The following is a 24,183-nucleotide window of genomic DNA, read 5'->3' as shown; positions in this document are numbered from 1 at the left end:
GCCTGAGGGGGCGTCAGGTCGGACCCGGTGCCGGACGGACGGGGAGCTGCACGCCCGCGCGGTTCCTAGGAGGTCAGCTCCGAGCCGGCCCGGACAGCGCCGCCCCGCCGCGTCCCGGACGCTGGAGCCGGTCGGTGCGCGGCCACCTCCCTCCCCGGCTGTGTCTCCGTGGCGCGTCCCGCCCGCCCCCGCCACCTTTCCACAGGCTCAGCTGTGAGTGTGCGCTCCACGGAAGCAGCAAAAACAGAGCAGAGATGCCAGGGTGCCCGCCCGTGAGAGCCCAGCGCGGCCCGAGGACACTCGGGGCGGTAGAGGTGGTTCGTCCCGGCCCCTCGCCCAGTCCTCTGAACTCAGCGTCGCTGCGCTGCCCGCCACGGGCCTCCCGCAGGGCGCAGGGCGCAGGGGCCTCCCGCGGGCCGACCCGCACCGGGCGCGGGGCTGCGGCTCGAGCAGCGGCTGCAGGAAGCTCGGAGCCCACCGGGCCTCTGGCTGCAACGCCGCGGGGCCGCGGGGGGCGGGACACTCCCGCCTGCAGGGGGCGCTCAGCTGCAGGGGGGGCCGGTCTTCAGATGAGTGGCTCCAGATTTGGAGACTGTGGACAATGACAATCCGAAGAGGGGAGGCGGGGAAAGGGTGCGGATGTGCCCCGTGAGGGGGCTTTAAGGTATCATCAGGGTCACCGTCACCTCATTAAAGAGTCTCACGCCCCTCCCCCGAAGACATCCTCTCAGGCTCAAAACGAAGTTTCCGTCACGCAGTGTCCTTATTCTTTCTCACTTCAACAAGGAGCAGCACAGCCCGGGCGCCACGCCCTCTGTCCCCCCAGCCTCCGGGCCTGAGGGCGCACACGCAGGAAACTCCAGATGCACCCACCACCACCCCGGGACGGAGCTTGCCACCCGGGCCTGTGCCCTTGACTGGAATCCAACCGTGACCTCCTGGTTCATAGGTCGATGTTCAACCCCTGAGCGGGCTGAGCTGGCTCTTTGTTTTCAGACTTACCACTCCCTCCTGCCCTGATCGCTGAGTTTCCTTTCCTGTGGGTCTGGGAGGCCCAGACTGAGCCTCCCCTCCTGCCTCCACTTACAGATTAAAACCGAGGACCTCAGCGACTCCCTGCAGCAGACACTCTCGCACCGGCCATGCCCCCTGAGCCAGGGACCTGCCATGATGCCTGGAAGCCAAGTGTCTGGGGTAAACGCCAGCCCTGCGGGGAGCCCTGGCACTCCTGGTGGGCAGTGGGCATGGTGAACCCGTGTTAATCTAAAGAGCCCCTGCAGGGGATGCAAACAGGCTGGAGAGCTGGGGTGGAGGTGAGGTTCCAGAACAGGCCTTTCAAAGGTCAGCTTAGCTCGTTATAGGAAAGGCGAGGTGTCTGCTTTCTGCTTTCCGGGAGAGGAGGAGGCAATCCTGCAGAAACAGCGGCCTCGCCGCGGGGCTGGGGCCTGGCCCTGCTCGCGCTTGGGGACCTGGGACAGCAGCCAGGGCAGCAGCTACAGGTGTTTCTGTCCTCGGTGCCCCCTCCGCCCCCGAGTATTTACGTCAAAGCCAAACTGGAAGGGTCCTGGCCCAGGGAAGAAGGGGGTGTCCAGACACAGCCCACAGTGTGTGTGAGCAGGCGTTCATGTGGGAGCTCCTGTCGGGCCTGGCTCACCGGGGAGGAGAGAGGCCCCCCTTCTCTGGCCGAATTTAAAAAGGGATGTGCACCCACTCCTCTGCGTGGGAGGAATCTGGGGACTGGGATTTCCAGGTTCTGGGCTGGTGGGGGAGCCCCGGGATATGGACTTTCTATGGAACCCGGTGGGGTTTACTGAGAACCAAGGACTTGCTGCCTTCCTCCAGGAAAGACGGTTTGGGCCCAGAAACCGGCCAAGACTTGGCTTCTAGCATAATAAAGTGCCATGAGATTTCAAAAATTGGACAGTTGGGACTTCATGTCATTTTTAGAGTAAACGTCTGAGAGGTGAGAATACTTAGGCTCTGCCCCAGGGCATTTGCAGTCTCGCTGGGGGACGGGACTGACACACACGTTAACAACGGCCAGGCTGTAGTGACAGCAGGTTGCCAGGCCTCCTGGCTGCACCGTAGTGACATCAGCATCAACGGAGCAGCAACTGCGCCCCAGACACTGGGGACACGCAGGGGCAGAGCCCAGGTCGCGGCCGCACACTCGCGCGTCTGAGGACCTGGAGCAGATGGGCAGCGGCGGTGGGCCGGTCTGGCGTGCGTCCGTGACGTGTGTCTCTCTCCCGCAGGACCTGCCGTCCCTCCATCCCCTCCAGCAGCTCGTGCTGGTGCCCAGCCACTTGCAGTCCGTCTCGCAGTTCCTGCTCTCGCAGACTCAGCCGGGGCAGCAAGGTGAGACCGGCTCGCGTGGCCTGGGTGCTGCTGCTGGCTGGCCCCGCTGCTGGCCCCGCTGCTGCTGGGCGAGGGAGCCGGTGGGATCTGGGCGAGGGGCTCCGCCCGCTGGTGTTAAGATCAGCTTTTCCCGATCACGGCCTGCGCCAGGGACCCTGTCCTTGCCCCTCCAGGCCGTCACCTTCTCTTCTTCCCTTTCCCATCTTCTTTGATTTCATGGCCACTTGAGGCTGAAGGGGAGGGGGCGGGACCTGGGCAGTGCAGGAAGGAGTGGCTCCTGGGAAATGCCATGCAGACGCCCCAGTTCTCTCCATGGCCCTCAGGAAGCCGGGCTGGGAGGCCTCGGTGGAGCAGCAGTGCCACCCACAGGCGGCCAGGTTTTCTTTGGCCAGAACTTAACCTCCAGATAACCTGGCCAAGAGCAAGGGGTTAGAACAGGAGTCCTCAAACTTTTTAAACAGGGGGCCAGTTCACTGTCCCTCAGACCGTTGGAGGGCCAGACTATAGTTTTAAAAAAAACTAGTTGGCTGCTAAGCAACAGGCAGCGGCGGCAAAAACACTCGGTGGGCCGGATAAACATTTTCGGCGGCCGCATGTGGCCGTAGTTTGAGGACCCCTGGGTTAGCATATTTACAACAATTGTGCCCTCACCGGCTTGGCTCAGTGGATAGGGCGTCAGCCTGCCAAAGGGTCCTGGGTTCGATTCCGGTCAAGGGCACATGCCTGGGTTGCAGGCTCCTCCCTGGCCCAGGCCCTGCATGTTTCTCTCACATCGATGCTTCTTTCTGTCTCTCCCTCTCTCTTCTGCTCTCTCTGAAAATCAATGGGAAAATACCCTCAGGTGAGGATGACCAAACAAACAAATAAATAAAACACAGAATGTTTATCATCATTGCTAACATCGCTTGAGCATGATGTGCCAGGAGTTCTGCTGAGTGGTTTTCCTGATTTATTTTTCAGAATAACTGTGTGCACTGGGTACTCATATTATGCCTCTGGTGACCTAGAAAGTTTCAGAATTGTCTGTCTAAAACCCTTCTCCTGACCCTCTACCTTCTATATCCGCTCTGCCACCTCTCCGCCTCCTATATCCATCAACTCGCCCAAACAGGATGGAGGAGTGTAAGCTCCAGAATCCGGGGCCAGGATAATACGTATCACACTCCTGAACTCGGTGTCCTGTTGGTCGACAGTGATATGAACTTGGCCCAGGCATACAGCCAGTGAGGCCAACATAATGCTGCGCAAACAACCAACAATTAAAAGCCCAGTTCAAAATCTGGAGTCAAAAAGCTCATGGGTAAAAATTACTAGCTGTGTGTTCTCGGGAAACTTACCTTAACCTCTTTGAGGTTTTATGTCCTCCTCCATAAAAAAGTAAAACTCGACCTCCCAAGGTGATGGGATCGCCTGCAATAAAGCACGTGAAAAGGCTTCCGTCACTTCAAAACAGCGTGAATGCTGGGTTACGGCTAGCACTCCCCGGCCAGCGTTCTTGCCCACTTATTTTAATAATAAAACGCTGCCCTGGCCAGACTGGCTCCGTGGATAGGGCATTGGCTTGAGGATTGAAGGGTCCTGGGTTCGATTTCACTCACGGGTACGCACCTTGTTTGCAGGTTGATCTGAACCCGGGCCCTGGTCAGGGTGTGCGGGAGGCAACCAATCGATGTGTTTCTCTCACATCACTGTTTCTCTCTGTCTTTCCCTCTCTTCCACTCTCTCTAAAAATCAATGGAAAAATATCCTTGGGTGAGGATTAACAAAAACAAACAAACAAACAGAACCAAGTCCTGAGTTTTTTTAGACTGAGGAGCATAACGTTTAACATCAGCTGATGCTCTGCATCAATGACCTAAACCAGCTTGGGCACCACAGAGACCCTGAGGCTGAGCTCTGTGCTGAGCGGTCGGGGTGACCCCCTTCTGCTGTGGGGTGTGGTGGCCCTGCTCCGAGTGGCAGCGAGAGGCCTGGCTGTGACCTTCCCTGAGGAAGACACTGGCGTGACCACCAACCAGGAGACTCCTGCGGGGACACCTGCCCGGGGGAGGGCAGGCAAGCGGATGAGCAGGGGAGTCCCACCACCAGATAGAGTCTCAGAGGCCTGGCTGCTCTCCCTTCTCTCAGGCCTTCCCCCCGTGTAAAGTGTCCGGCCTGGGGCCCCGCCAGTGGCCCATCCCCGTGTTCTGACATCCTCGCAGACGGCGGGGCCTGTGGAGCTGTCCAGGCAGCAGGACATTCTCAGCTGCAGCTGGAACCCTCAGTCCTCACACCCGCACCTCCTGCCTGCGGGGTCTCTCCATCCTCTTTCCTTCTGGGCTCCCCTCGCCCTGATGTCCACCTCAGACAGATTGCTGGCCCTCAGCCTCTGCCCTGCCCCGGACAGGCAGGCAGGCAGGCTGGGGGGAGCAGCAGGACTGGTCTGGGGACTGCTGTTTACATCTGCTTCTCCCTGAGTCTGCTCTGCCTCGGGCTGTGTGTGGCGATGCCTGGCAGCGCCCATGGAGCCTCTCCACGGGGCTTGAGGTGGGCTGCGGGACTTGGTTCATTAGCGGGGGGTAAGGAGAGCTGTCATGTTTCCAAAGCTGCAGAGGGTGTTTGTCACGTGGCCTGAGTTTCATTCCTTTGACCTTTGTCCCCCTCTCACCAGGTCTGCAGCCCAATCTTCTCCCCTTCCCACAGCAGCAAAGCCCCCTGCTCCTCCCACAGCCTGGACCCGGCCTGGCATCCCAGGTAAGCCCACATGTCCCTGGTTTTCCCCGGGAGTGCGACGGAGCTCAGCCCATTGGTCCTCCTTCAGCCCCTAGCTGGGCTCTTGCCTCCCTGGGAAGTGGGAGTAGCCGGGAATGCGCCCTGACGGTAGGCGGGCGAATGACAGCCAGTCCGGGAGGGTGGGCCACTGTCAGTGGTGGAGGCTGAATGGGGACTAGTGACCAGCTGCTGGCCTAGCCCGCCCCACAGTGCAGGTACTCCCACCCCCAGCCAGACCCCAGCACAGTCACCTCAACACCAGAGGCCAGCTAACTTCCCCAGACGCCACGTGATGGCCAGCCCAGCCTGGCGCTCTTACGCCCCGAGGGGAGACCACAAAGCCAGTGGCTCTTCCTTGTACCTGGGCCAAAGGTGGCCTCATGGGTGGGGGGCGGCACGCTTGGCAAGAGTAGCCAGGCTGTGCTGTGGCTGCCACTCCTCCTGTCTGCACAGCTGCCTGAGGTGGTTCTGCAGAAGTGAACCCCAAGCCCCCTTCTCTATGCTAAGATTCCCAAGGATCACTAAGGGCCCTGGCTTAGGAGACTAGTCACGGGACACCTGGGTGGACAGCGCCACCTAGTGGCCCATGGGAACGGGACACTAGAAGCATAAGCTCCCTGCGTTCCTCCAGGTCAGCTCTTGCATCTCTGAGAGCATCCTGGACAGTGTGACAATGACTGGCTTAGGGTGATGGCAATGAGATAGAGGTGAGGGGTGAATGAGAGATGCTTGGGGAAGTTGAGTCTAATTGGATGTGAAGGGGGAAAGTGAAGGTCTAGCAAAGAACTTGGTATTTGTCCGATGCAAGAACAAATACACAAATGAAAAGGACGTCTCAAGAAGACAGAGCTGTGTCCTGAGGGTCTGGTCTCTGTCGACAGGATCAGATCCATCACCATCTTAAAAATGATTCCATCCCAACAGCCCTTCGCTGGGGAGGAGTCCTCAACCTCCTTCAGGTCCTTTACTTCCCCATCAGAACAACGCCTGTCGTCATGGTAACCCTGAGTGTCTTGGATGACAAAAGGCAGAAAGCTAGCCCCAGTCTAGAAGAGTAACTGGGAAGGGGAGAGCAGAGGGTGGACTTAGGCCACGTTGGCCACATGGGCAGTGGCCCTGCAGTGGCCCCTTGGCCTTCCCTCCTTGGGGATGATCAATGTCTTCAGGTCCAACGTGCGCCTGGGTACAACATGGATTCTAGAATTAAGGATCCATTTTCCTATGAAAATAAACGAAAGAAAAAAAAGTTCTCCTGACAACCACAAATGAGATCTCAGTGCATTTAGAGAGCACTAAAATGCCTTTGATTTATAAAAAACAAAAACAAAAAAAAGAGCAGCCCTAGCCAGTTTGGCTCAGTGGATAGAGCCCATGAAGGGTCCTGGATTTGATTCTGTTCAAGGGCATGTACATAGGTTGCAGGCGTGATCCCCGGCCCAGGTCAGGGCACGTGTGGGAGGCAGCCAATTGACATCAATGATTCTCTCACATCAGTGTTTCACTCTGACTCTCCCTCTCCCTTCCACTCTCTAAAATCAATGGAAAAATATCCTTGGGTGAGGATTAACAAAACAACAACAAAAGCAGGAGAACCAAGATGGCGGCATAGGTTAACGCCGGAGTTTGCTGCTTTGAACAACTACTTCAAAAGTGAAACTAAAAGACGGAACGGACATCACCCAGAACCACAGGAACGCTGGCTGAGTGGAAGTCCTACAACTAGGAGGAAAGAGAAACGCATACGGACACTCAGAGGAGGCACAGTGCTGAAGTCAAATTCTGAGGTGCGGAGTGCACGGAGCAGGCTGGCAGCGGAGGGCGCGGTTGGCGTTTTCAATCGGGAGGGAGTCGCAGACTCTGAGCTCCAGATACAGGCGAGTCTTTAGGGACCCAGACTCAAACGGGAGAAGCGGGACTGTCTGGCTTCGGTCAGAGCGAGTGCAGCTTTCTCTCCGAGGTTTGCAGCGGGTGCTGGGACTCAGAGAGGCAGAGCCCCGGGGGACAGGACTGAGAGCCGCCATAACTGCTCTCTCCGACCCACCCTGTTGATCCCGTGCGACCCACCCCGTCCAAGCCCTGCACAGAGGCATTTGCCGGATAGCCTCAGGCAAAGGCTAGATTAGCACCTCCCTAGAGGACAGAAGTTCTCTCACTGCAGACACAGCTGATTCTCATAGCCACTTGGCCTGGAGGTCAAACCCTCCCTGGTATTAGCTACAACAATCAAGGTTTAACTGTAAGACTTCGAACAAAGACCACTAGGGGGTGCACCAAGGAAGCATAACAAAATGCGGAGACAAAGAAACAGGACAAAATTGTCAATGGAAGATATAGAGTTCAGAACCACACTTTTAAGGTCTCTCAAGAACTGTTTAGAAGCGGCCGATAAACTTAATGAGATCTACAAGAAAACTAATGAGACCCTCGATGTTATATTGGGGAACCAACTAGAAATTAAGCATACACGGACTGAAATAATGAATATTATACAGACTCCCGACAGCAGACCAGAGGAGCGCAAGAATCAAGTCAATGATTTGAAATGCGAGGAAGCAAAAAACACCCAACCGGAAAAGCAAAATGAAAAAAGAATCCAAAAATGCGAGGATAGTGTAAGGAGCCTCTGGGACAGCTTCAAGCGTACCAACATCAGAATTATAGGGGTGCCAGAAGATGAGAGAGAGCAAGATATTGAAAACCTATTTGAAGAAATAATGACAGAAAACTTCCCCCACCTGGTGAAAGAAATGGACTTACAGGTCCAAGAAGCGCGGAGAACCCCAAACAAAAGGAACCCAAAGAGGACCACACCAAGACACATCATAATTAAAATGCCAAGAGCCAAAGACAAAGAGAGAATCTTAAAAGCAGCAAGAGAAAGAAACTCAGTTACCTACAAGGGAGTACCCATACGACTGTCAGCTGATTTCTCAACAGAAACTTTGCAGGCCAGAAGGGAGTGGCAAGAAATATTCAAAGTGATGAATACCAAGAACCTACAACCAAGATTACTTTATCCAGCAAAGCTATCATTCAGAATTGAAGGTCAGATAAAGAGCTTCACAGATAAGGAAAAGCTAAAGGAGTTCATCACCACCAAACCAGGATTATATGAAATGCTGAAAGGTATCCTTTAAGAAGAGGAAGAGGAAGAAAAAGGTAAAGATACAAATTATGAACAACAAATATGCATCTATCAACAAGTGAATCTAAGAATCAAGTGAATAAATAATCTGATGAACAGAATGAACTGGTGATTATAATAGAATCAGGGACATAGAAAGGGAATGGACTGACTATTCTTGGGGGGGAAAGGGGTGTGGGAGATGCGGGAAGAGACTGGACAAAAATCGTGCACCTATGGATGAGGACAGTGGGTGGGGAGTGAGGGCAGAGGGTGGGGCGGGAACTGGGAGGAGGGAGTTATGGGGGGAAAAAGAGGAACAAATGTAATAATCTGAACAATAAAGATTTAATTTAAAAAAAAAAAGAAAAAAAAAACAACAAAAGCAAAAACTAAAGCATTCTAATGAGTGAAAATGGGTGGTTTAGAAGGTAAAATGCCAATCACAGGAGTTTGACATTGTACAGAATTCTATTGAAGTAACAGTGTCAGATGTCCCGTGTTATCTACAGTTAATGCCTGTTGAACACCTCAGGACTTTGCTTTGTGGGTAAAAACAGACAAAGCAAACAACCTTTTGCTTGTCCTGAGATTTCTCTTTGGAATCTGTAGACAAGCCTGCTGGCTCCTTTTATATTAGAAAACCCACAGGAGGGAGATAAATTTCCCAAGTCGGCGAGTCACAGACTGAAACCCAGCAGACTATGGCCGGCCCACTTGCTGCTTCAGCCCCGCTGGTCCAGGTGACTGCTCGCCCTTCATATAAACGTCCCTTTCCAGTACAGGCACTCAGTCAGCCAGGACCAGCCATCCTCTAAGCCGCCTGCTAGTAAACGTCGGCACTGCCGTTGCTATGCTGACTGCGTCTGCTTGGCCTGTGCTCCCTCCTAGGCAGTCGGGCGCCCGGGGCTGCCGGGACCCTCCTTAGACCCCCACCTGGAAGTGCCCCAGCATCTCCCGGTGCCTAAGCATCTGCCTGGTTCTGGGGGCGCTGATGAGCCCAGCGACCTGGAGGAGCTGGAGAAGTTTGCCAAGACCTTCAAGCAGAGGCGCATCAAGCTGGGCTTCACACAGGTTCGGTTCTGTGGGGGAGACGCAGGAGACGGGGCTCCTCGAGGCCAGGTCTCAAGAGCATCCTGAGGCTGGGCGTGTTGGGGGCGAGCCCATCCTGCGCCTGTGGCCCTGAGGACATTGTGGTGGAGGGGAGAGAAATGAGAGCCAGCGAGGGCCAGGTCTGTGGGCACAGACCCTCAGAAATAAGACAGTCCCCCTCTTAGGGGGAGCCACCTAGAAGGGAGCCGAGGGGCAGGTGGTGCTCGGGTGGTGGGTGTGGACCTGGCAGAGCAGCGGCCTGTCTCTCATCCCCCTCCCTGCCCCCAGGGGGACGTGGGGCTGGCGATGGGGAAGCTGTATGGCAACGACTTCAGCCAGACCACCATCTCACGGTTTGAGGCCCTCAATCTGAGCTTCAAGAACATGTGCAAGCTCAAGCCGCTGCTGGAGAAGTGGCTGAGCGATGCCGGTAGGCCTCCCTCAGGGGTGCAGGTGGATGGGCCCTGGGACAGCCTGCAGGGGAGGGGGCGACGTGTCGGTGCTGGATTTTAGGCGGCCCATACCCCACACCCCTTCCTCCTTCCCCTGAGTCTGGAGCCAACTGAGAAATGAGACGCAGGCACAAGGAGAGGAGCATGCCAGCTGGCGGCTCACAGCTCCCGCGGCCATGGCAACGCGCACCTGCTCCCACCCCACCCCACCTGGGGCCCCAGCCTGGACCCCAGGACAGCTGGCCAGGATGGAGCTGGGTCTGCCGAGCAGGCACATCTACCAGGCCGCTGGCGGGACCAGGGCTGGGTCAGGGCTGGAGGAGGAGGCAGCCTGACAGGGACAGGAGGTCGTTATCTGGCTGATCCTGAGAAGGCTCTCCGAGGGCAGGGCTAGGTGAGGAGACACACAGCACACAGGTCGGGTAGGGAAGGCCTTACAGTGGGCGTGGGGTTTGCAGTGGAGGCCGGAGGCGCCCCTAAGCCTCGGGACAGTTTGGAATCATGAGCGGAGGACTTTGTTGTCAGGGACAGAGCTTCTCAGCTACGCACCGTCAATAGCTGGGGCCAGATGCTCCTGTGCTGGGGGGGCCGTCCTGTTGAGCTCCAGCCTCGTTCCCTACCCACTAGATGTCTCCAGATATTGCCGGGGTTCCCTGGGGAGTCTCGGGGGTACCAAATCACCCTTGATTGGGAACCACTGGTCTGGCTGAGGGACCAAGCAGAGCCAGGGCCAGGGCCTCTGTTTGGTGGAAGTGAGGGTGGTGGTTACCGTGGAAACCGGGAGGCGGGCAGCAGGGTGCCACCCCCTTGGCAGTTCTTCCGCTTGGAACGTGGGAGGGGCAAGGACGCTCCCCCCAGATGGCCCCTCCACAGCGTTTACAGCAGCATCGAGGCGAGGGCTGCGGTCACAGGGCCGGAGGGTCCCTGGGGAAGGGCCTCAGCGATCATTTCCACGGGACCGTTGGAGCCGGAACCTTCCGAGGGAGACGCCGTGGCCGGCGCCTGCACAGAAGAGCGAACGGCCTCCGACCTGCCAGGCGACTCCCAGACAACTCGGGGGCCTCCTCCCGGAGCTCTGGCTGCGCCCACCAGCCCACCCGCGCCGAGCGGCCGGGTGTCCCTGGGCCGGACGCCCACAGGCGGCCCTGCGGGGGGCTCTCCGCCCGGAGCCAGCGGAGGCGGCCTGGGGGCGACCGCTCCCTGCCGGGGAGGCCTGTCCGGAGCCTGCCCCGCAGAGCTGCCAGGACAGGCGCTGGACCTCAGTCCGCTCGGCCTCCTCTCCCTCCCGCAGAAGCCTCCCCGGCGGACCCCTCGGTGAGCACCCCCAGCGCCGGCCCCGCCTTCACCGAAGTGTTCGGGAGGAAGAGGAAGAAACGCACCAGCATTGAGACCAACATCCGCCTGACCCTGGAGAAGAGGTTCCAGGATGTGAGTGGCCCCTTGGGGCGGGGGGGGGGGGGGGGGGCGAGCGGCACGTGTGGGTGCCTGAGCGGCACTTGTGGGCGGGCGAGCGGCACATGTAAACCCCTTGGCACCAACCCCTGGGCATCAGACGCCTGTTGTGGGAAGAGGCCAGAGAGCACACACGCCCCTCTGTGGTCACCCAGGTGTGTGAGTGACAGTCTGCCTGTGATCTCACATCCCAGGAACTTCCGCCCCCACTGACCCTTCTTGCCCTGATGCCTATTTGGGGCCCATCGCCCCTTCCACTGGGAGATTTAAAGAATGGAATATTGCCCTGGCTGGTGTGGTTCAATGGATAGAGCATCGGCCTGCAGACTGAAGAGTCCCGGGTTCAATTCCAGTCAAGGGCACACACCTGGATTGTGGGCTCAATCCCCAGTAGGGGGTGTGCAGGAGGCAGCCCATCAACGATTCTCTCTCATCATTGATGTTTCTATCTCTCCTTCTCCCTTCCTCTCTGAAATCAATAAAACTATATTTTTTTAAAAATGGGATACGGATTCCCAGAAAAGAGTGTAGCTCTATGTTCAGTTGAAGTAGAGGGAACACAGCCAGGGCATTGTACAGAAACTCTTTACTTTCTGTGCATTGTTTTATATTTTTCGAATTATAAATGTAATAAATGCTTATTGTACACAATTAGGAAAAGACAGGGATGGAGAAGGAAAAAAATTAATTGTCAAATGCCATCTAAATGTGTTTCCTTCTATTTCTCTTTTCCACACACATTTAAATACTTGCAATCATATTACATACATACAGATTTTAACGAGGAGCCAAAGCATAGTCTTGAACCTGTATGTGGAAGCTAATAATATCAACTGTGTCCCCCTGGGAGCTGGGGGAGAGAAGAGAGGAAAACAGGTTTGGTCCAAAGAGCTTCTAATCAGCGTCCTTAGGTACCGCTCCAGAGCCTGCATCTCCATCACACAGGCCCCTGCGGACATGCCTGTGGTCTCCACCCACCGCGCAGGCCCAGGCCCAGGCCCAAGCCGGCCGCCCTTAGGCAGAGGCTGCAGTGCATCTGGTCAAGGAGCTGGAGGCTGCTTCCTTCCGATTCGGTTTCTCAGAGCAACGGGGGGGCCTAAGGGAAGGTGTCGGAGGGAGGGAAGAGGGCAGAGATCAAAGACAGGTGGATGTTGGGGGGCAGAACTAGAGTGTCATCTATATATATATAATTTTAAAAAATACATTTTTATTGATTCCAGAGAGGAAGGGAGAGAGAGAAGCATCAGTGATGAGAGAGAATCATGGATCGGCTGCCTTCTGCACGTCCCATGCAGCGGATGGAGCCTGCAACCTGGGCCTGTGCCCTTGACAGGAATCCAACCTCTGACCTCCTGGTTCATAGGTCGACGCTCAACCACTAGCCACGCTGGCCGGGCAAGTGTGATCTGAATTTCCACAGTCTTGATGGATGCACAGGTTTTAGCTTGATCCTTCCCTATTTGGGGGCAGGACAGGAGGCAGTGACACAAGAGAAACACCAGATTGTGAGGACAGAGCACAGAGGAGGGCACCTGGGCTCTTGTCCCCACGTGACTCACCAAGGACTCATCTTTGCAGAGCTTCCCCTGAAGGAAGGAGCAAGAGAAGGACCTGTGGCAGGCCCGTGTGCAGCAGCTCACACACTTCCTAATTTAATCCTCACAATAATCCTCCATTTAGTCATTGTTATTCTCATTTCACAGATGATAAGACTGAGGCTCAGAAAGGTTAAGAACATTTCTTAGGGACACACAAGAAGTGATGAGCGAGTGTTCCATCCTAAGTCTGATTCTAAACTTAGGTTCATCTGTTGTTTTATCCTGTTTCTGTGGAACATCTGTCCCTCACCCTCAATTCTTGACCTCACTCCTTTCTTCACCTGACCACTCCCTGTCCCTTCGGCCTCTGTAGAACCCCAAGCCGAGCTCAGAGGAGATCTCCATGATTGCAGAGCAGCTGTCCATGGAGAAGGAGGTGGTGAGGGTCTGGTTCTGCAACCGACGCCAAAAGGAGAAGCGGATCAACTGTCCTGTGGCCACACCCATCAAGCCACCAGTCTACACGTCCCGTCTGGTGAGTGGCCGGGAGCCAGCTGTGCCAAGCACTGAGGGCGACGATGCCTAGAGTGGAAGAAGGGGGCGGGGCTGCTGGGTACGTGATGTAAAGAAATCAGCAAAGAGATGCTGTATATTCCGTATCTAACGTCAGGAAGGAGAACGAAAGGTAAGGAGAGAGAAAGTGATCGTGAGGAGATGTTTTTAATAGAGATTCAGATGCTCTGATAAGGTGACAATTGAGCAGAGATCTGAATGTTGAAAGCAAAATATCTCAAGGAAAGTATTTCAAGGAAAGAAAGACCAGTGAATGAGACGTCTGGCATGTTAGAGGAACAGCGAGTGTGCCAGTGTAGCCAGGGTGGCAAGGAAGGAGGCCACAGGTAGGAGATGACGTGAGAGAAGTAGCAGGAAGCAGGCCATTGGAAGGACCTGGCTTTAGTTTGGGTGGAAGAAGCCACTGGAGAACTCTGAGCAGAGAAGCCTGAGCAGCCGGCAGGAGCTGCTGTGAGAATAATGTGTGGGAGCGGGGGCCAGCCAGGAGAATGACATAAGCAGGCTAGGAGGCCTGGAGGCTTGGGCTAGGGTGGTAGCCGAGGTGGTGAGGCGAAGTGGTTGGATTCTGAGTCTACTTCACCTGTGGAACCAGCAATAGGTGCTCACCACTCAGACGTGGGCTGAGAAACGAGGTGAAGGTGACTTCCAGGGTTTTGGCCTGAGTAGCTGGTTGGAAGATGCTGCCACTTTTTTGAGATGATGAAGACTCAGGAGGAACAGGTGTGAGAAGGAAAACTAAGAATTTAGAGTTGGCCACAGTAAGCTGGACATGACTCCTAGACACCCAAGAGGAAGTGTCAGGTGGACAGTTATATCTGTAATCCTGACAGACAGGGAGAAGTCGGGCAGGAATAACATGGAGGTCAGGCATATGTGGCAGTTTGGAGAGGAGAAAACATCTTCTCTCTCCAGAGGAAAGATGATGCCTAGAGGGTGGGGTGGGAAGGTTCTTATCCATCCTTGGGGATGGGGATGGTTGAAGGTTAAGGTCGTGGGGATAATGGGGGTGCCCTTGAGTCTTTAGCTTTCACAGACAAACAACATTCAGCCTCGTCCACGGTGGGGCATAGCTGTTTCATAAAACTGGCCGTTGTTCATTCCTTCACCAAACACTTATTGACTGTCTACCACCATCTACACAGAGAAATAGTCCGTGTCCCTCTCCCGGAGGACCTCACTGCCTAGCGGGAAACAGTCAAATAAACAAATGATAAACCACATGATAATGTCTCCAGGAGAACGTAGTAGTCACAGCCAGTAAAGCCTTGGGAGGTGGTGGTTAGGGAAGGCTTCCCTGAGGAGATAATTCCTGCCTGGGCTAAGTCTAAAAGGCAAAAAGGAATGAAGGGGCAAAAAGGATGGGGGAAGTATGAGAACATGGTACAGGTCAGGGAGAACATGTGGCACATTCATGGGACTGCAGGTGGTTCCATGGGGAGGCATGTAGAAAGATGAGGCCGGATAGGTCAGCAAAGGACAGGCTGAAGGGCCGCTGTGCAATGCTAAAACCCTTAAAGGCGTAGAGAAGACGTGGGAGGATTTTTAAGCAGGACACTGGCATGATCATATTTGCTTTTTAGACTAATGATGATTCTCATGTCAGCGTAAAAGGTGCTCTGAGAGGCTGGGAGTTATCCAGTAGAGAAATGAAGGCTGAAGCAAAACCAAGTGGTAAGAATGAGGGGGATGGAGCGATCCAGGAGAAAATTAGAAAGTGGAGTCATTAGGTGTTGGCTAATAAATGGAGAGTTGGGTGGGGCCATGGAGAGTAGTGAGGAAAGAGACTGCTCTGGGATGGCTACCAGCATTGGGGCTGGGCTGGCTGGGTAGATGGTGATGCCATTGATGAACAAGCAAACGCAGGGGAGGAGCTAGCTTGGGAATTGGAAAGAGTGACCATTTCAGTACTTTCCATTATTATGATGTTCAGTGAGGCCTGTGGGACACCCACGTGGCAGTGTCCATGGGCACTTAGAACTGTGGGTCAGGAGTCAGGGAGAAGGCTGGAAGAGAGATGGGGGCCGGCAGTGTAAGCACACACGGTGGTTGAAACCCGGGTGGAAAGGAGCTCACCTTTGGGGTCTGTACAGAAGAAGCAAAGAGGAGAGCCCAGTCTCAACCCTGCAGAACAGCAGTGTTATGCCCAGATTTCAAGATCCCCCAAAGATCCACCAAGGAGAGCTGAGTCCGATGCAAAAGCATAGAGCCTTTATTCAAGCTAGCTTGGTCCCTCTGCCTCCTTTACCGGCACAGCGGTAGGATGCGTGAGGGCCCGGAGTCCCAAGAGAACAAAGAATTTATAGGGCTTGGGGTCAGGGGGTGGGGGCTCACTCGGACCACTGATTTGGCCGATTCTGGTTGGTTGAGTGAGGGCCGGGGGCTAGTGATGCAAGGGCAGGGTGCAGCTAGGGTCTGGTTACACAAAGACAGGGGGGTGGCTAGCATACTCTTGGCCTTGGGCTAGTTTCCCTCGCTTTTCCATTGGCTGAGATGAGGGCAGGCTGAGTAACTGATACATTCAGCTGCTTTTTCTTGGAAGAGGAGTTAGGGACACAGCTATCAGTTCCGTTCTGTCCTTTTATTCCCCCCTTGTCTTGGAACTTCCGGCTCAATCATGAGACAGACTGCATTTCTATTTCACCATTGCTAGAGGCCTGTAGTGGGCACGCAGAACTATCTACTGAACTACCCCATACGCTTCTTGACAAATTGGACTAGTCTGTTAATAATGCAAGGGCCGAAAGTCAACAGCATTAGGAGGATTACAAGGGGTCCGGTAAGGTCCGCTGTCTTCTTGAGGGTGATCTGCAGTGGGTGTGTCTGGTTAGAGGTCACCTTCCACTCAGGCTCCCTGCTGTCCTGGGCACAGAAGGAGCTGGGCTTGTGACCTGGCAGAGACAAACTATAACAAATGGTCCGGTGGAAGGGAAAGAAACCATTTTAGTTTTAACAACCTCTATTGAAATAGGATTTTTCTTCTTAAAATTTTTCTATGTCTATCAAAAAGCCAAATCAAGACTAATTTATCTACTGTATTCAATTTGGCCTGATGTTTGCATAAACATAACAAGAATGGTAACTGACTACCTTTCCTGGAATTTCATGATTGAATCTTAATGTGTCCCGTAGGGCCAGGAAGCCAAGCCATCCAGCTGCCATTAGGCCTGCCTGCAGTATCCTGCATTAGGTGAATCCCTCACCTGTAGCAACTCCACCTGAGCCCACGCTCTAGGCTTTAAGGCCCATCTCAGTAGCCCGCCTACTCATTGCGGCCCAGAGTGTGTGGGGGTTCCGCAGGGACACAGAGGCATCCCTATTGCTCCCCTTCTACTCTGACCAACCGCCAGTGATGGTAGGGCATGGGCCTGACACTCCAGCGCCAGCCATCTTCAGGGCTCCCAAGCAGGATACCAGGCTTTTCCCATGGCACTCTTATTGGCTTTAAGTCTTCAGAGTCCAGACAGGTCTCTTTAAAACATGATACTCCAAAGTTTTTCAATTAATAAAATCACTATTAGGAACTAGTCTTACTGAATTTATGCAAAGAAATGTATTGCCATGATTTATTTAGCATTGCCAGATTTCAGAGGAATTATATAAGGAGAAAAACATACTGATCTGCTCTAAGATTTTCTGATTTTGCTTGCCAGTTTCTTTTCATGGATTCTTCAGAGTTATAACAAAATAGTAACTGTTGGATTTCTTTTATCAGTCCCCCCTAAGTACTTTGGCATAACTATTTACCCTCTGTTTAGGGAGGCAGAATGTAAATTATTTACTCTGTCTGGCTTACTGGCCTGTACTATTTGATTAATTTCCTTTTAATATTTCTCTTCTCCTTCTTATCACATACACAACCTTTATAAATTTCATACTTTCAAACCAGCCTTTAAACCTTCCCTCCATGTCCTTTAAAAATGTATAACCATGCCTCAGACCTTCTATTCCAAACAGGCCTTTTCCAGTTTTGTACAGTTGAGGTTTGTACCACCCCTGACATGGGCATGGTCACGCAGGCCTGCAAGACAGTATACAGGCTGCCAACTGTCAACTGTCTCTCAATAGAGACCAAAACCTGATGGGTATTCTTCTTTGCCCAGTTGGACACCTGCCCTCTCAGCAGCTACAGCTACATTCAAACCTGTAAGAGAGTTGAAGGTTAATACAACATATTAATACAATGAAACATAATATTGGCACCATGGCCACTTCAGGCAGCTAAATCTTCTGCTACTAAACATGAGATACGGTAGGGCTATACAAACATTTTAGGGAGGTGACTAAAGTCTACTCTTGACCTTCCTTTATAAGGCAAAATTGTCCTTGTCTTTTTGGAGCCATGTCCATGAAGATGCAGGCATCATTTAAGTTAATTATACAGTTTTCTGCAGGACACTGTCAGGGCTGTGCACTGCGGCCAGTTCTTCTTTCTAGCTATAAATACAGTCTGTCAAATTTCCTTAAAATGTATTCTGGCACAAGAGAAAGTTGTTTTGCTGTATACAGGTAGCTTAACCCCTATACAACTGGGCTTGGACCTCTGCCCAGAAAACCGCAGTCTACAAGTTCAATTCGCAGCCTCCGGTTTTCCTAACCCAACGAGGTTTAGGCCAGTCTCTGAGTCAGACTCCTTCTCTCTTGGAGAATTTCAAAGTCCTGATGGCTCCCAGGTCTAGGGAGAGTGCCCTTTTGTTAACCCTGTTTATTAGTTACAGGGCCCCGCTATCCTTGTCTTTCCACCAGTCCCCTTTGTGTCAGAGCAGCAACCAGGCCTCTTCCAAGGGAGTGCACTGGAAGGGGATATCAGCCCCTCCTCTTCCAGCAGCAACAAGTACTGAACCCTTTCAGTACATTTGCAAACAGGGAGCTTTTGCTAGCTCTATCTGCAGCTTTGTTTCTCCTCCACTTTTCTCCTGGGAGTTTAGTTGTTTTTAACGTATTAGAATTCTTTATTCTTAGAAACCTTAATCTTTTAATGATTACCAAAAGTGAGCAGTCAGCAATTTTAGATTAATATTTATGAACACATTTTCAAGTACTTTTATTCTTAATATATATCTAGACCTTTTGTGATAAAACTAAGAACAGGTATCGGTCTAATTTAGCATTGGAAGGGTTAAAAAGAATAAACCAGGGCAGAGAAAGTCTAACTGTGCTTACAGTTACTTTTTGTGACCTTGAAGTTCATTGATAAGACCTGTTAGGTCTGCAGCCAGTAGCATAACTGCCAACACCCCCGTCACCCCTTCTCTCAGCCCAGGCCAATTGCTTTTAGTCGGCCTGGAAAGATAACGGGTGCATAGGGAGGTTTTTTGCAGACAGAAAGCCTGGAGACCATCTGAAATCCAGTTACAGATGCTTTCAGAATCAGGATGAGGGAGGATGGGAAAGACCAGGTTATGTCCTCTGTGAGAATTCTAATAAATAATTGAAAACAGCAAGTCAAATAAAACACATCATAGGCAGGGTTAGGGCCAGTAAATCTCTCCTCCCTGTGGAGCTGTAAGCCCTTTGTGTCCACCAAAGAGATACGGAAACCATAAATAACAAGTTCTTTGAAATTTACTACTTTGTTAATTTGCTAAGCAAACAGTTAACTTGAAAAGACTTCTCTCGCTTTTTTATAAGCAATCTCAGAACTAAGCAATCTCGGAACCTAGCCAGCCTTTATTTTAGCCTAGAACTTATCCCTTTAAAATTTTCTAACATGTAATTAAGAACAGTATGTTTACTTTGTCCTGACCTCATGATGATCAGTGACAAGAGACAGACAAGGGAGGGGGTGACCTGTTTTCACAGATCCTCACTCAGATGCCCGCCTGACCGAAGTCGTGGAGACACACAAAGGAGAGGAGAGGGCAGGCCCCCTCCCTCCACACTCACACACTTTCATCAGACATTTATTCAGAGTTTAAACAATCCATCCAATTCCTAACAATTTCCCAATTCCTGAGGGAGCTCCATAGCCTCCCCTAATCTCTTTGAAATGATCAATCATAATACTTAAAGGAGTAGTTTGAGTCTTTCCCATAATGTCTGTCCAGTAAGTCCACAGAATAAAAACACAAAAACAGACAACCAAAAAACCCCCCAAAAAACAAACAAAAAAAACAGCCTTCCGACTCTGCAGAAACAAAACCAAATGGCAGGAGCGACCCACCTTGTCTCAAATCCTAGTGAGGGGATTCTGCATCCCTCCTGAAGGGAGATCAGAACGTCTTCCGACTCTCCCCGCCCATGGTCCTTCAGCAGTACGTCCACCTAGACCACTTCGGGCACTGCAGAATTTCAGAAATGAGCTCGCACAGGACAGAACACACAACACACAGAACAGAACACACAACACACAGACACTGCGGTCAGACTTTCTGGATTGGGGTCCCTCGTGGGTCTTGGGGATCCTGCACGAGCCCCCAAATGTTATACCCAGATTTCAAGATCCCCCAAAAGATCCACCAAGGAGCGCCGAGTCCGATGCAAAAGCATAGAGCCTTTATTCAAGCTAGCTTGGTCCCTCTGCCTCCTTTACCGGCACAGCGGTAGGATGCGTGAGGGCCCGGAGTCCCAAGAGAACAAAGAATTTATAGGGCTTGGGGTCGGGGGATGGGGGCTCACTCGGACCACTGATTTGGCCGATTCTGGTTGGTTGAGTGAGGGCCGGGGGCTAGTGATGCAAGGGCAGGGTGCAGCTAGGGTCTGGTTACACAAAGACGGGGGGGGGGGGGGTAGCTAGCATACTTTTGGCTTTGGGCTAGTTTCCCTCGCTTTCCCATTGGCTGAGATGAGGGCAGGCTGAGTAACTGATACATTCAGCGGGTTTTTCTTGGAAGAGGAGTTAGGGACACAGCTATCAGTTTCGTTCTGTCCTTTCAAGCAGCACTTGAGGGACTGGCAAAAGGAGACCGTCAGGGGAAGAAGGGAAGGAGACGCAGAGCAGCAGGAATCGCGGTGAGATGGGTGCAGGGGAAGTGAAGGGGAGGTGAGGAGCTCTGTGGGCTACGGAACACTGACAGACACAAACCAATGCGGTCCAAGAGGACCCACACCCTGTTTATTTGAAGAGCGGATTAGGAGTTAGCATGAAGAAGAGCATGGCGGGCAAAAGGGCGGTCTGTGAAGAGGCATGGAATTCCAAACAACATAATATCTTTGGGGAAACACACGCATTTCAGTCTGGTTGGAGCAAAGGGTTTGGGACTAAGTCAGAGAGATTGACGAGGGCCAGATCATGACGAGCCTTGATACCAAAATACTCTAAAAACTACGAGAGTCCATTAAAATTTTAAGTTGGAAGCCTTGTGGCTTTCAGTCATCATTCCTTTCTTACGCATTTCCTGAGGACCCCGCATGCTTGGCCTTGGGATACAGTGGCCTGCAGGACCTCTGCGAGCTGCTCACAGCCAGCAGGGAAAGCCGACATGAAGCCTGTGCTGAAGCCTGCAGAGAAGATGTGGGGCATTGGAGGGCCTAACCTAGTGCAGGAGTCACAGCTTCTCTGAGGAAGGATATTCACACTGACAGCAGAGAATGAGGGGACGTTAATGGGGAAAAGGTGTGAGCTGGGAGGACAGGGAGGAGAGGGTACAGGCAGAGGAAACTGCGCAGCGGCCCTGAGACTGGGGTGTGGAGAGAGGAATCAGGGAAGGCTGGAGAGGGTTGGGCGCAGGGAGTGAGAGAATGTGGCCGAGGCAGGGGCTGTAGGGTGTGGTTGGCCTTGTTAAGGAGCCTGGGCCACGTCACAGCAGCATTGGACTGTTCCAGATGGTGCTCTATTTAGAGCAGATGGGAGACAGGTGCTCACTTTGGTTCAATCCCAGCCAAGGACACGGGCACGGAGAAGAGTGGTGGTGGCATGGAGGAGCATGAAAGAGCGTGACTCACTCTCTCTCTCTCTCTCTCTCTCTCTCTCTCTCTCCCCCCCCCCTTAAATATTTTTATTGATTTCCGAGAGGAAGGGAGAGGGAGAGAGACAGAAACATCAATGATGAGAGAGAATCATTGATCAGCTGCCTCCTGCAGGCCCCCTACTGGGATTGAGCCTGCAACCTGGACATGTGCCTGACTAGGAATCGAACCGTGACCTCCTGGTTCGTAGGTTGACGCTCCAGCTCTGAGTAATGACAGCTGGACAGAGCCTGAGTTATTCTCATCCTTCATCCAGCACATTCCTGCCGAGCACCTGCAAGCACCGCACAGACACTGAGGACATGCACAGGAGCACCCTGCCCTCATGAGTGACAGCCTAGTGGGGAGGGAGACACTGAATAAATGTTTGCATTAGTGCTTGTGGGTTCTGAAGAAAGCAGAGAGAGAAGTGTCTGACTCTGTCTTCCTTGGGCCCCATTGGGACAGTCTCTTTGGGATTAGGACATAGTTTCTCCGCCTCTGATATGAAATGATCTCCAAGATATACAGTTCAGAAAAAAAAAGGCAAAATGGTGAAGACCAGTGTGGGCAGAATGCGACCATTTGCAGCTGCAAAAAAGAAGGGTTTTACCCTTTGAGGCCGCATGGAGGGGCCTGGAGAGCATGATGCTGAATGAAGTAAGCCCGTCAGAGAAGGACAAGGGTCACATGATCTCACTCACATGTGGAATCTAAGGAACAAAATAGCTCCAGAGGCATGGGTGCATGGAGCAGACTCACAGATCTCAGAGGAAAGGGGGAGGGAACAGTGGTCAGAGATTAACGTAAGAACTTATATGCATATTTGCACGGTCTGTGGACACAGACAATAGTGCAGTGAAGGTCGTTGGCGAGGAGGGAACCAGGTGGAAAGGGCAATGGGGGCATCGCGATACTCTCAACAATAAAGATTTTAAAATTTTAACATTCAAAGGGAAAGCATGTATACGTCTGTTTGCACATGTGTGAGCTGTCTCCAAAAGGAAACTTCTTAGAAGCTGGTCACAGTGACTGAACGCATTGTTTACTTAACAACAATGAGATTGTTGGGCTTGGCAGCAGGGAGGGAGGAGAAGAGAGATTCCTGATAACACATCTTGCCCGCTGACCCGTGCTGTACCTGCACCCACCCCTGGGGGGCCCCGCGGACGAGGAGGCTTGCTGTGCAAAGGCAGCAAACGCAAGGAGCAGAACCAGTGCTGGCCTATCAGGAAGAGAGCGTGCACTGCCTCCTGCTGGAACGGGTGTTACCAATGGGGGTCAGAGGAGGAGTTTCAAATGCAGCTCCCTGAGCAGAACTTTCTTTCAAATCTTTGAAAAGCATCATCAGAGCTCCCCTGTCCACGTGAGGAGAATGGGGGCGGGGCATGAAGACCTCCGTTCACTGAAGAGGAAAACAGCATCTAGAGCAGTGGTTCCCAGCCTCCTTTTGGCCATGCCCCACTGAGCATCTCCAAAACCTCATGCCACTGTGACATAGAATTCTCATCATTCAAAAAGTGAACTATTCACGTGGAGGAAGCCTAAATGGCCATGAACTTGGTCTAAACAAGCTTCCAAAGAACATGGCATCCATGAAAGAGAAAAATAAAAGAATGAAAGGACAGGTGAAGTAGTGAGGAAGAAATCACTAAGAAATTGTTTTTTAAAATCCTATCTAATAAAAGGGTAACATTCAAATTAACCGTCACTCCATCCCAAAGATGTGGCACCCATAGCCACAAGATAGCGGTGCCCAGTCCTCTCAGCCCCGCTGGAGTCCCCCAGTCCCAGGGGGGCAGCCGCTGAGAACGGGCAGCGTGAGCAGCCTGGCAGAATGCTTGCTTCACCATCAAAGCGAGGAGGCAAGTGTTCCACTGGCTGCAGATGGGCCTCTGGGCCATGGAGAGCCTCTGGGCAGCAGGTGCGGAGTGGCCAGGCCCCACAGAGAGCTACTGGCACATGGATTCGTGCGCAGGGCTACTAGTAATAATAGTAATATGAAGTGATAGGAAAAAATAGCAAATAAAGTTTCAAAACATATAATAGAGAACTGAAATGCATAAATATGTCACAATATACATTTATATACTGTACTAGAGGCCGGGTGCACAAAAATTTGTGCACTCGGGGGGGTCCCTCAGCTCGGCCTGTGCCCTCTCGCAGTCTGGGACCCCTCGGAGGATGTCCACCTGCTGGCTTAGGCCCACTCCCTGGGGGATCAGACCCAAGCTGTCAGACATCCCTCTGGCAGCCCGGCAGCCCTCGGGGGATGTCCACTTACCAGCAGGGAGCAGACCTAAGCTGCAGTCGGACATCCTTAGCACTGCTGAGGAGGCGGGAGAGGCTCCTGCCACCACCGCTGTGCTGGCAGCCATCAGCCTGGCTTGTGGCTGAGCAGAGCTCCCCCTGTGGGAGTGCACTGACCACCAGGGGGCAGCTCCTGCATTGAGCATCTGCCCCCTGGTGGTCAGTGTGTGTCATAGTGACAGTCATTCCCAGTCATTCTGCTGTTAGGGTCAATTTGCATATTACCCTTTTATTATATAGAATAGAGGCCTGGTGCACGGGTGGGGGCCGACTGGTTTGCCCTGAAAGGTGTCCTGGATCAGGGTGGGGGTCCCACTGGGGTGCCTGGCCAGCCTGGGTGAAGAGCTGATGGGTGTTTGCAGGCTAGTCATGCCCCCCAGTGGGGACCCTCACCCCATGGGGGCTTGGCCAGCCTGGGTGAGGGGCTGAGGGCCGTTTTCAGGCTGACCACACCCCCTTCAGGGTGGGGGTTCCCACTGGGGTGCCTGGCCAGCCTGGGTGAGGGGCTGATGGCTATTTTCAGGCTGCCCACACTCTCTTCAGGGTGGGGGTCCCCACTGGGGTGCCTGGCCAGCCTGGGTGAGGGGCTGATGGCTGTTTTCAGACTGACCAAGCCCCCTGGTGACCGAAGCACCCAGCCTTTCCTTTT

At 53.0% G+C, this 24,183-nt stretch overlaps 1 protein-coding gene across 5 annotated transcripts in view; it reads left to right on the top strand.

Annotated features, from left to right (window-relative positions):
• Positions 1-24,183, top strand: part of POU2F3 (POU class 2 homeobox 3) — a 101,649-nt gene that overhangs the window by 66,930 nt on the left and 10,536 nt on the right. For 4 of the 5 annotated variants that reach the window (XR_004967997.1, XR_004967996.1, XM_036311243.1 and 1 more), the window contains exons 4-10: positions 1,090-1,194; positions 2,256-2,358; positions 5,009-5,091; positions 9,125-9,307; positions 9,614-9,755; positions 11,069-11,205; positions 13,141-13,302. Coding sequence is in view for 3 of the 5 variants with exons in the window: in XM_036311243.1 (XP_036167136.1) it covers positions 1,090-1,194; positions 2,256-2,358; positions 5,009-5,091; positions 9,125-9,307; positions 9,614-9,755; positions 11,069-11,205; positions 13,141-13,302 (915 nt within the window). In the remaining 2 variants the exon portion in view is untranslated. Of the gene's footprint in view, positions 1-1,089; positions 1,195-2,255; positions 2,359-5,008; positions 5,092-9,124; positions 9,308-9,613; positions 9,756-11,068; positions 11,206-13,140; positions 13,303-20,217; positions 21,240-24,183 lie in introns of those variants that run through there. The other variant, XM_036311242.1, reaches the window with a different exon arrangement.

The sequence above is a fragment of the Myotis myotis genome, unplaced genomic scaffold, assembly GCF_014108235.1.
Source record: "Myotis myotis isolate mMyoMyo1 unplaced genomic scaffold, mMyoMyo1.p scaffold_m19_p_53, whole genome shotgun sequence".
Lineage (NCBI taxonomy): Eukaryota > Metazoa > Chordata > Mammalia > Chiroptera > Vespertilionidae > Myotis > Myotis myotis.
Note: the sequence above shows the minus strand (reverse complement) of the source record. Positions and strands in the feature narration are given on the sequence as shown.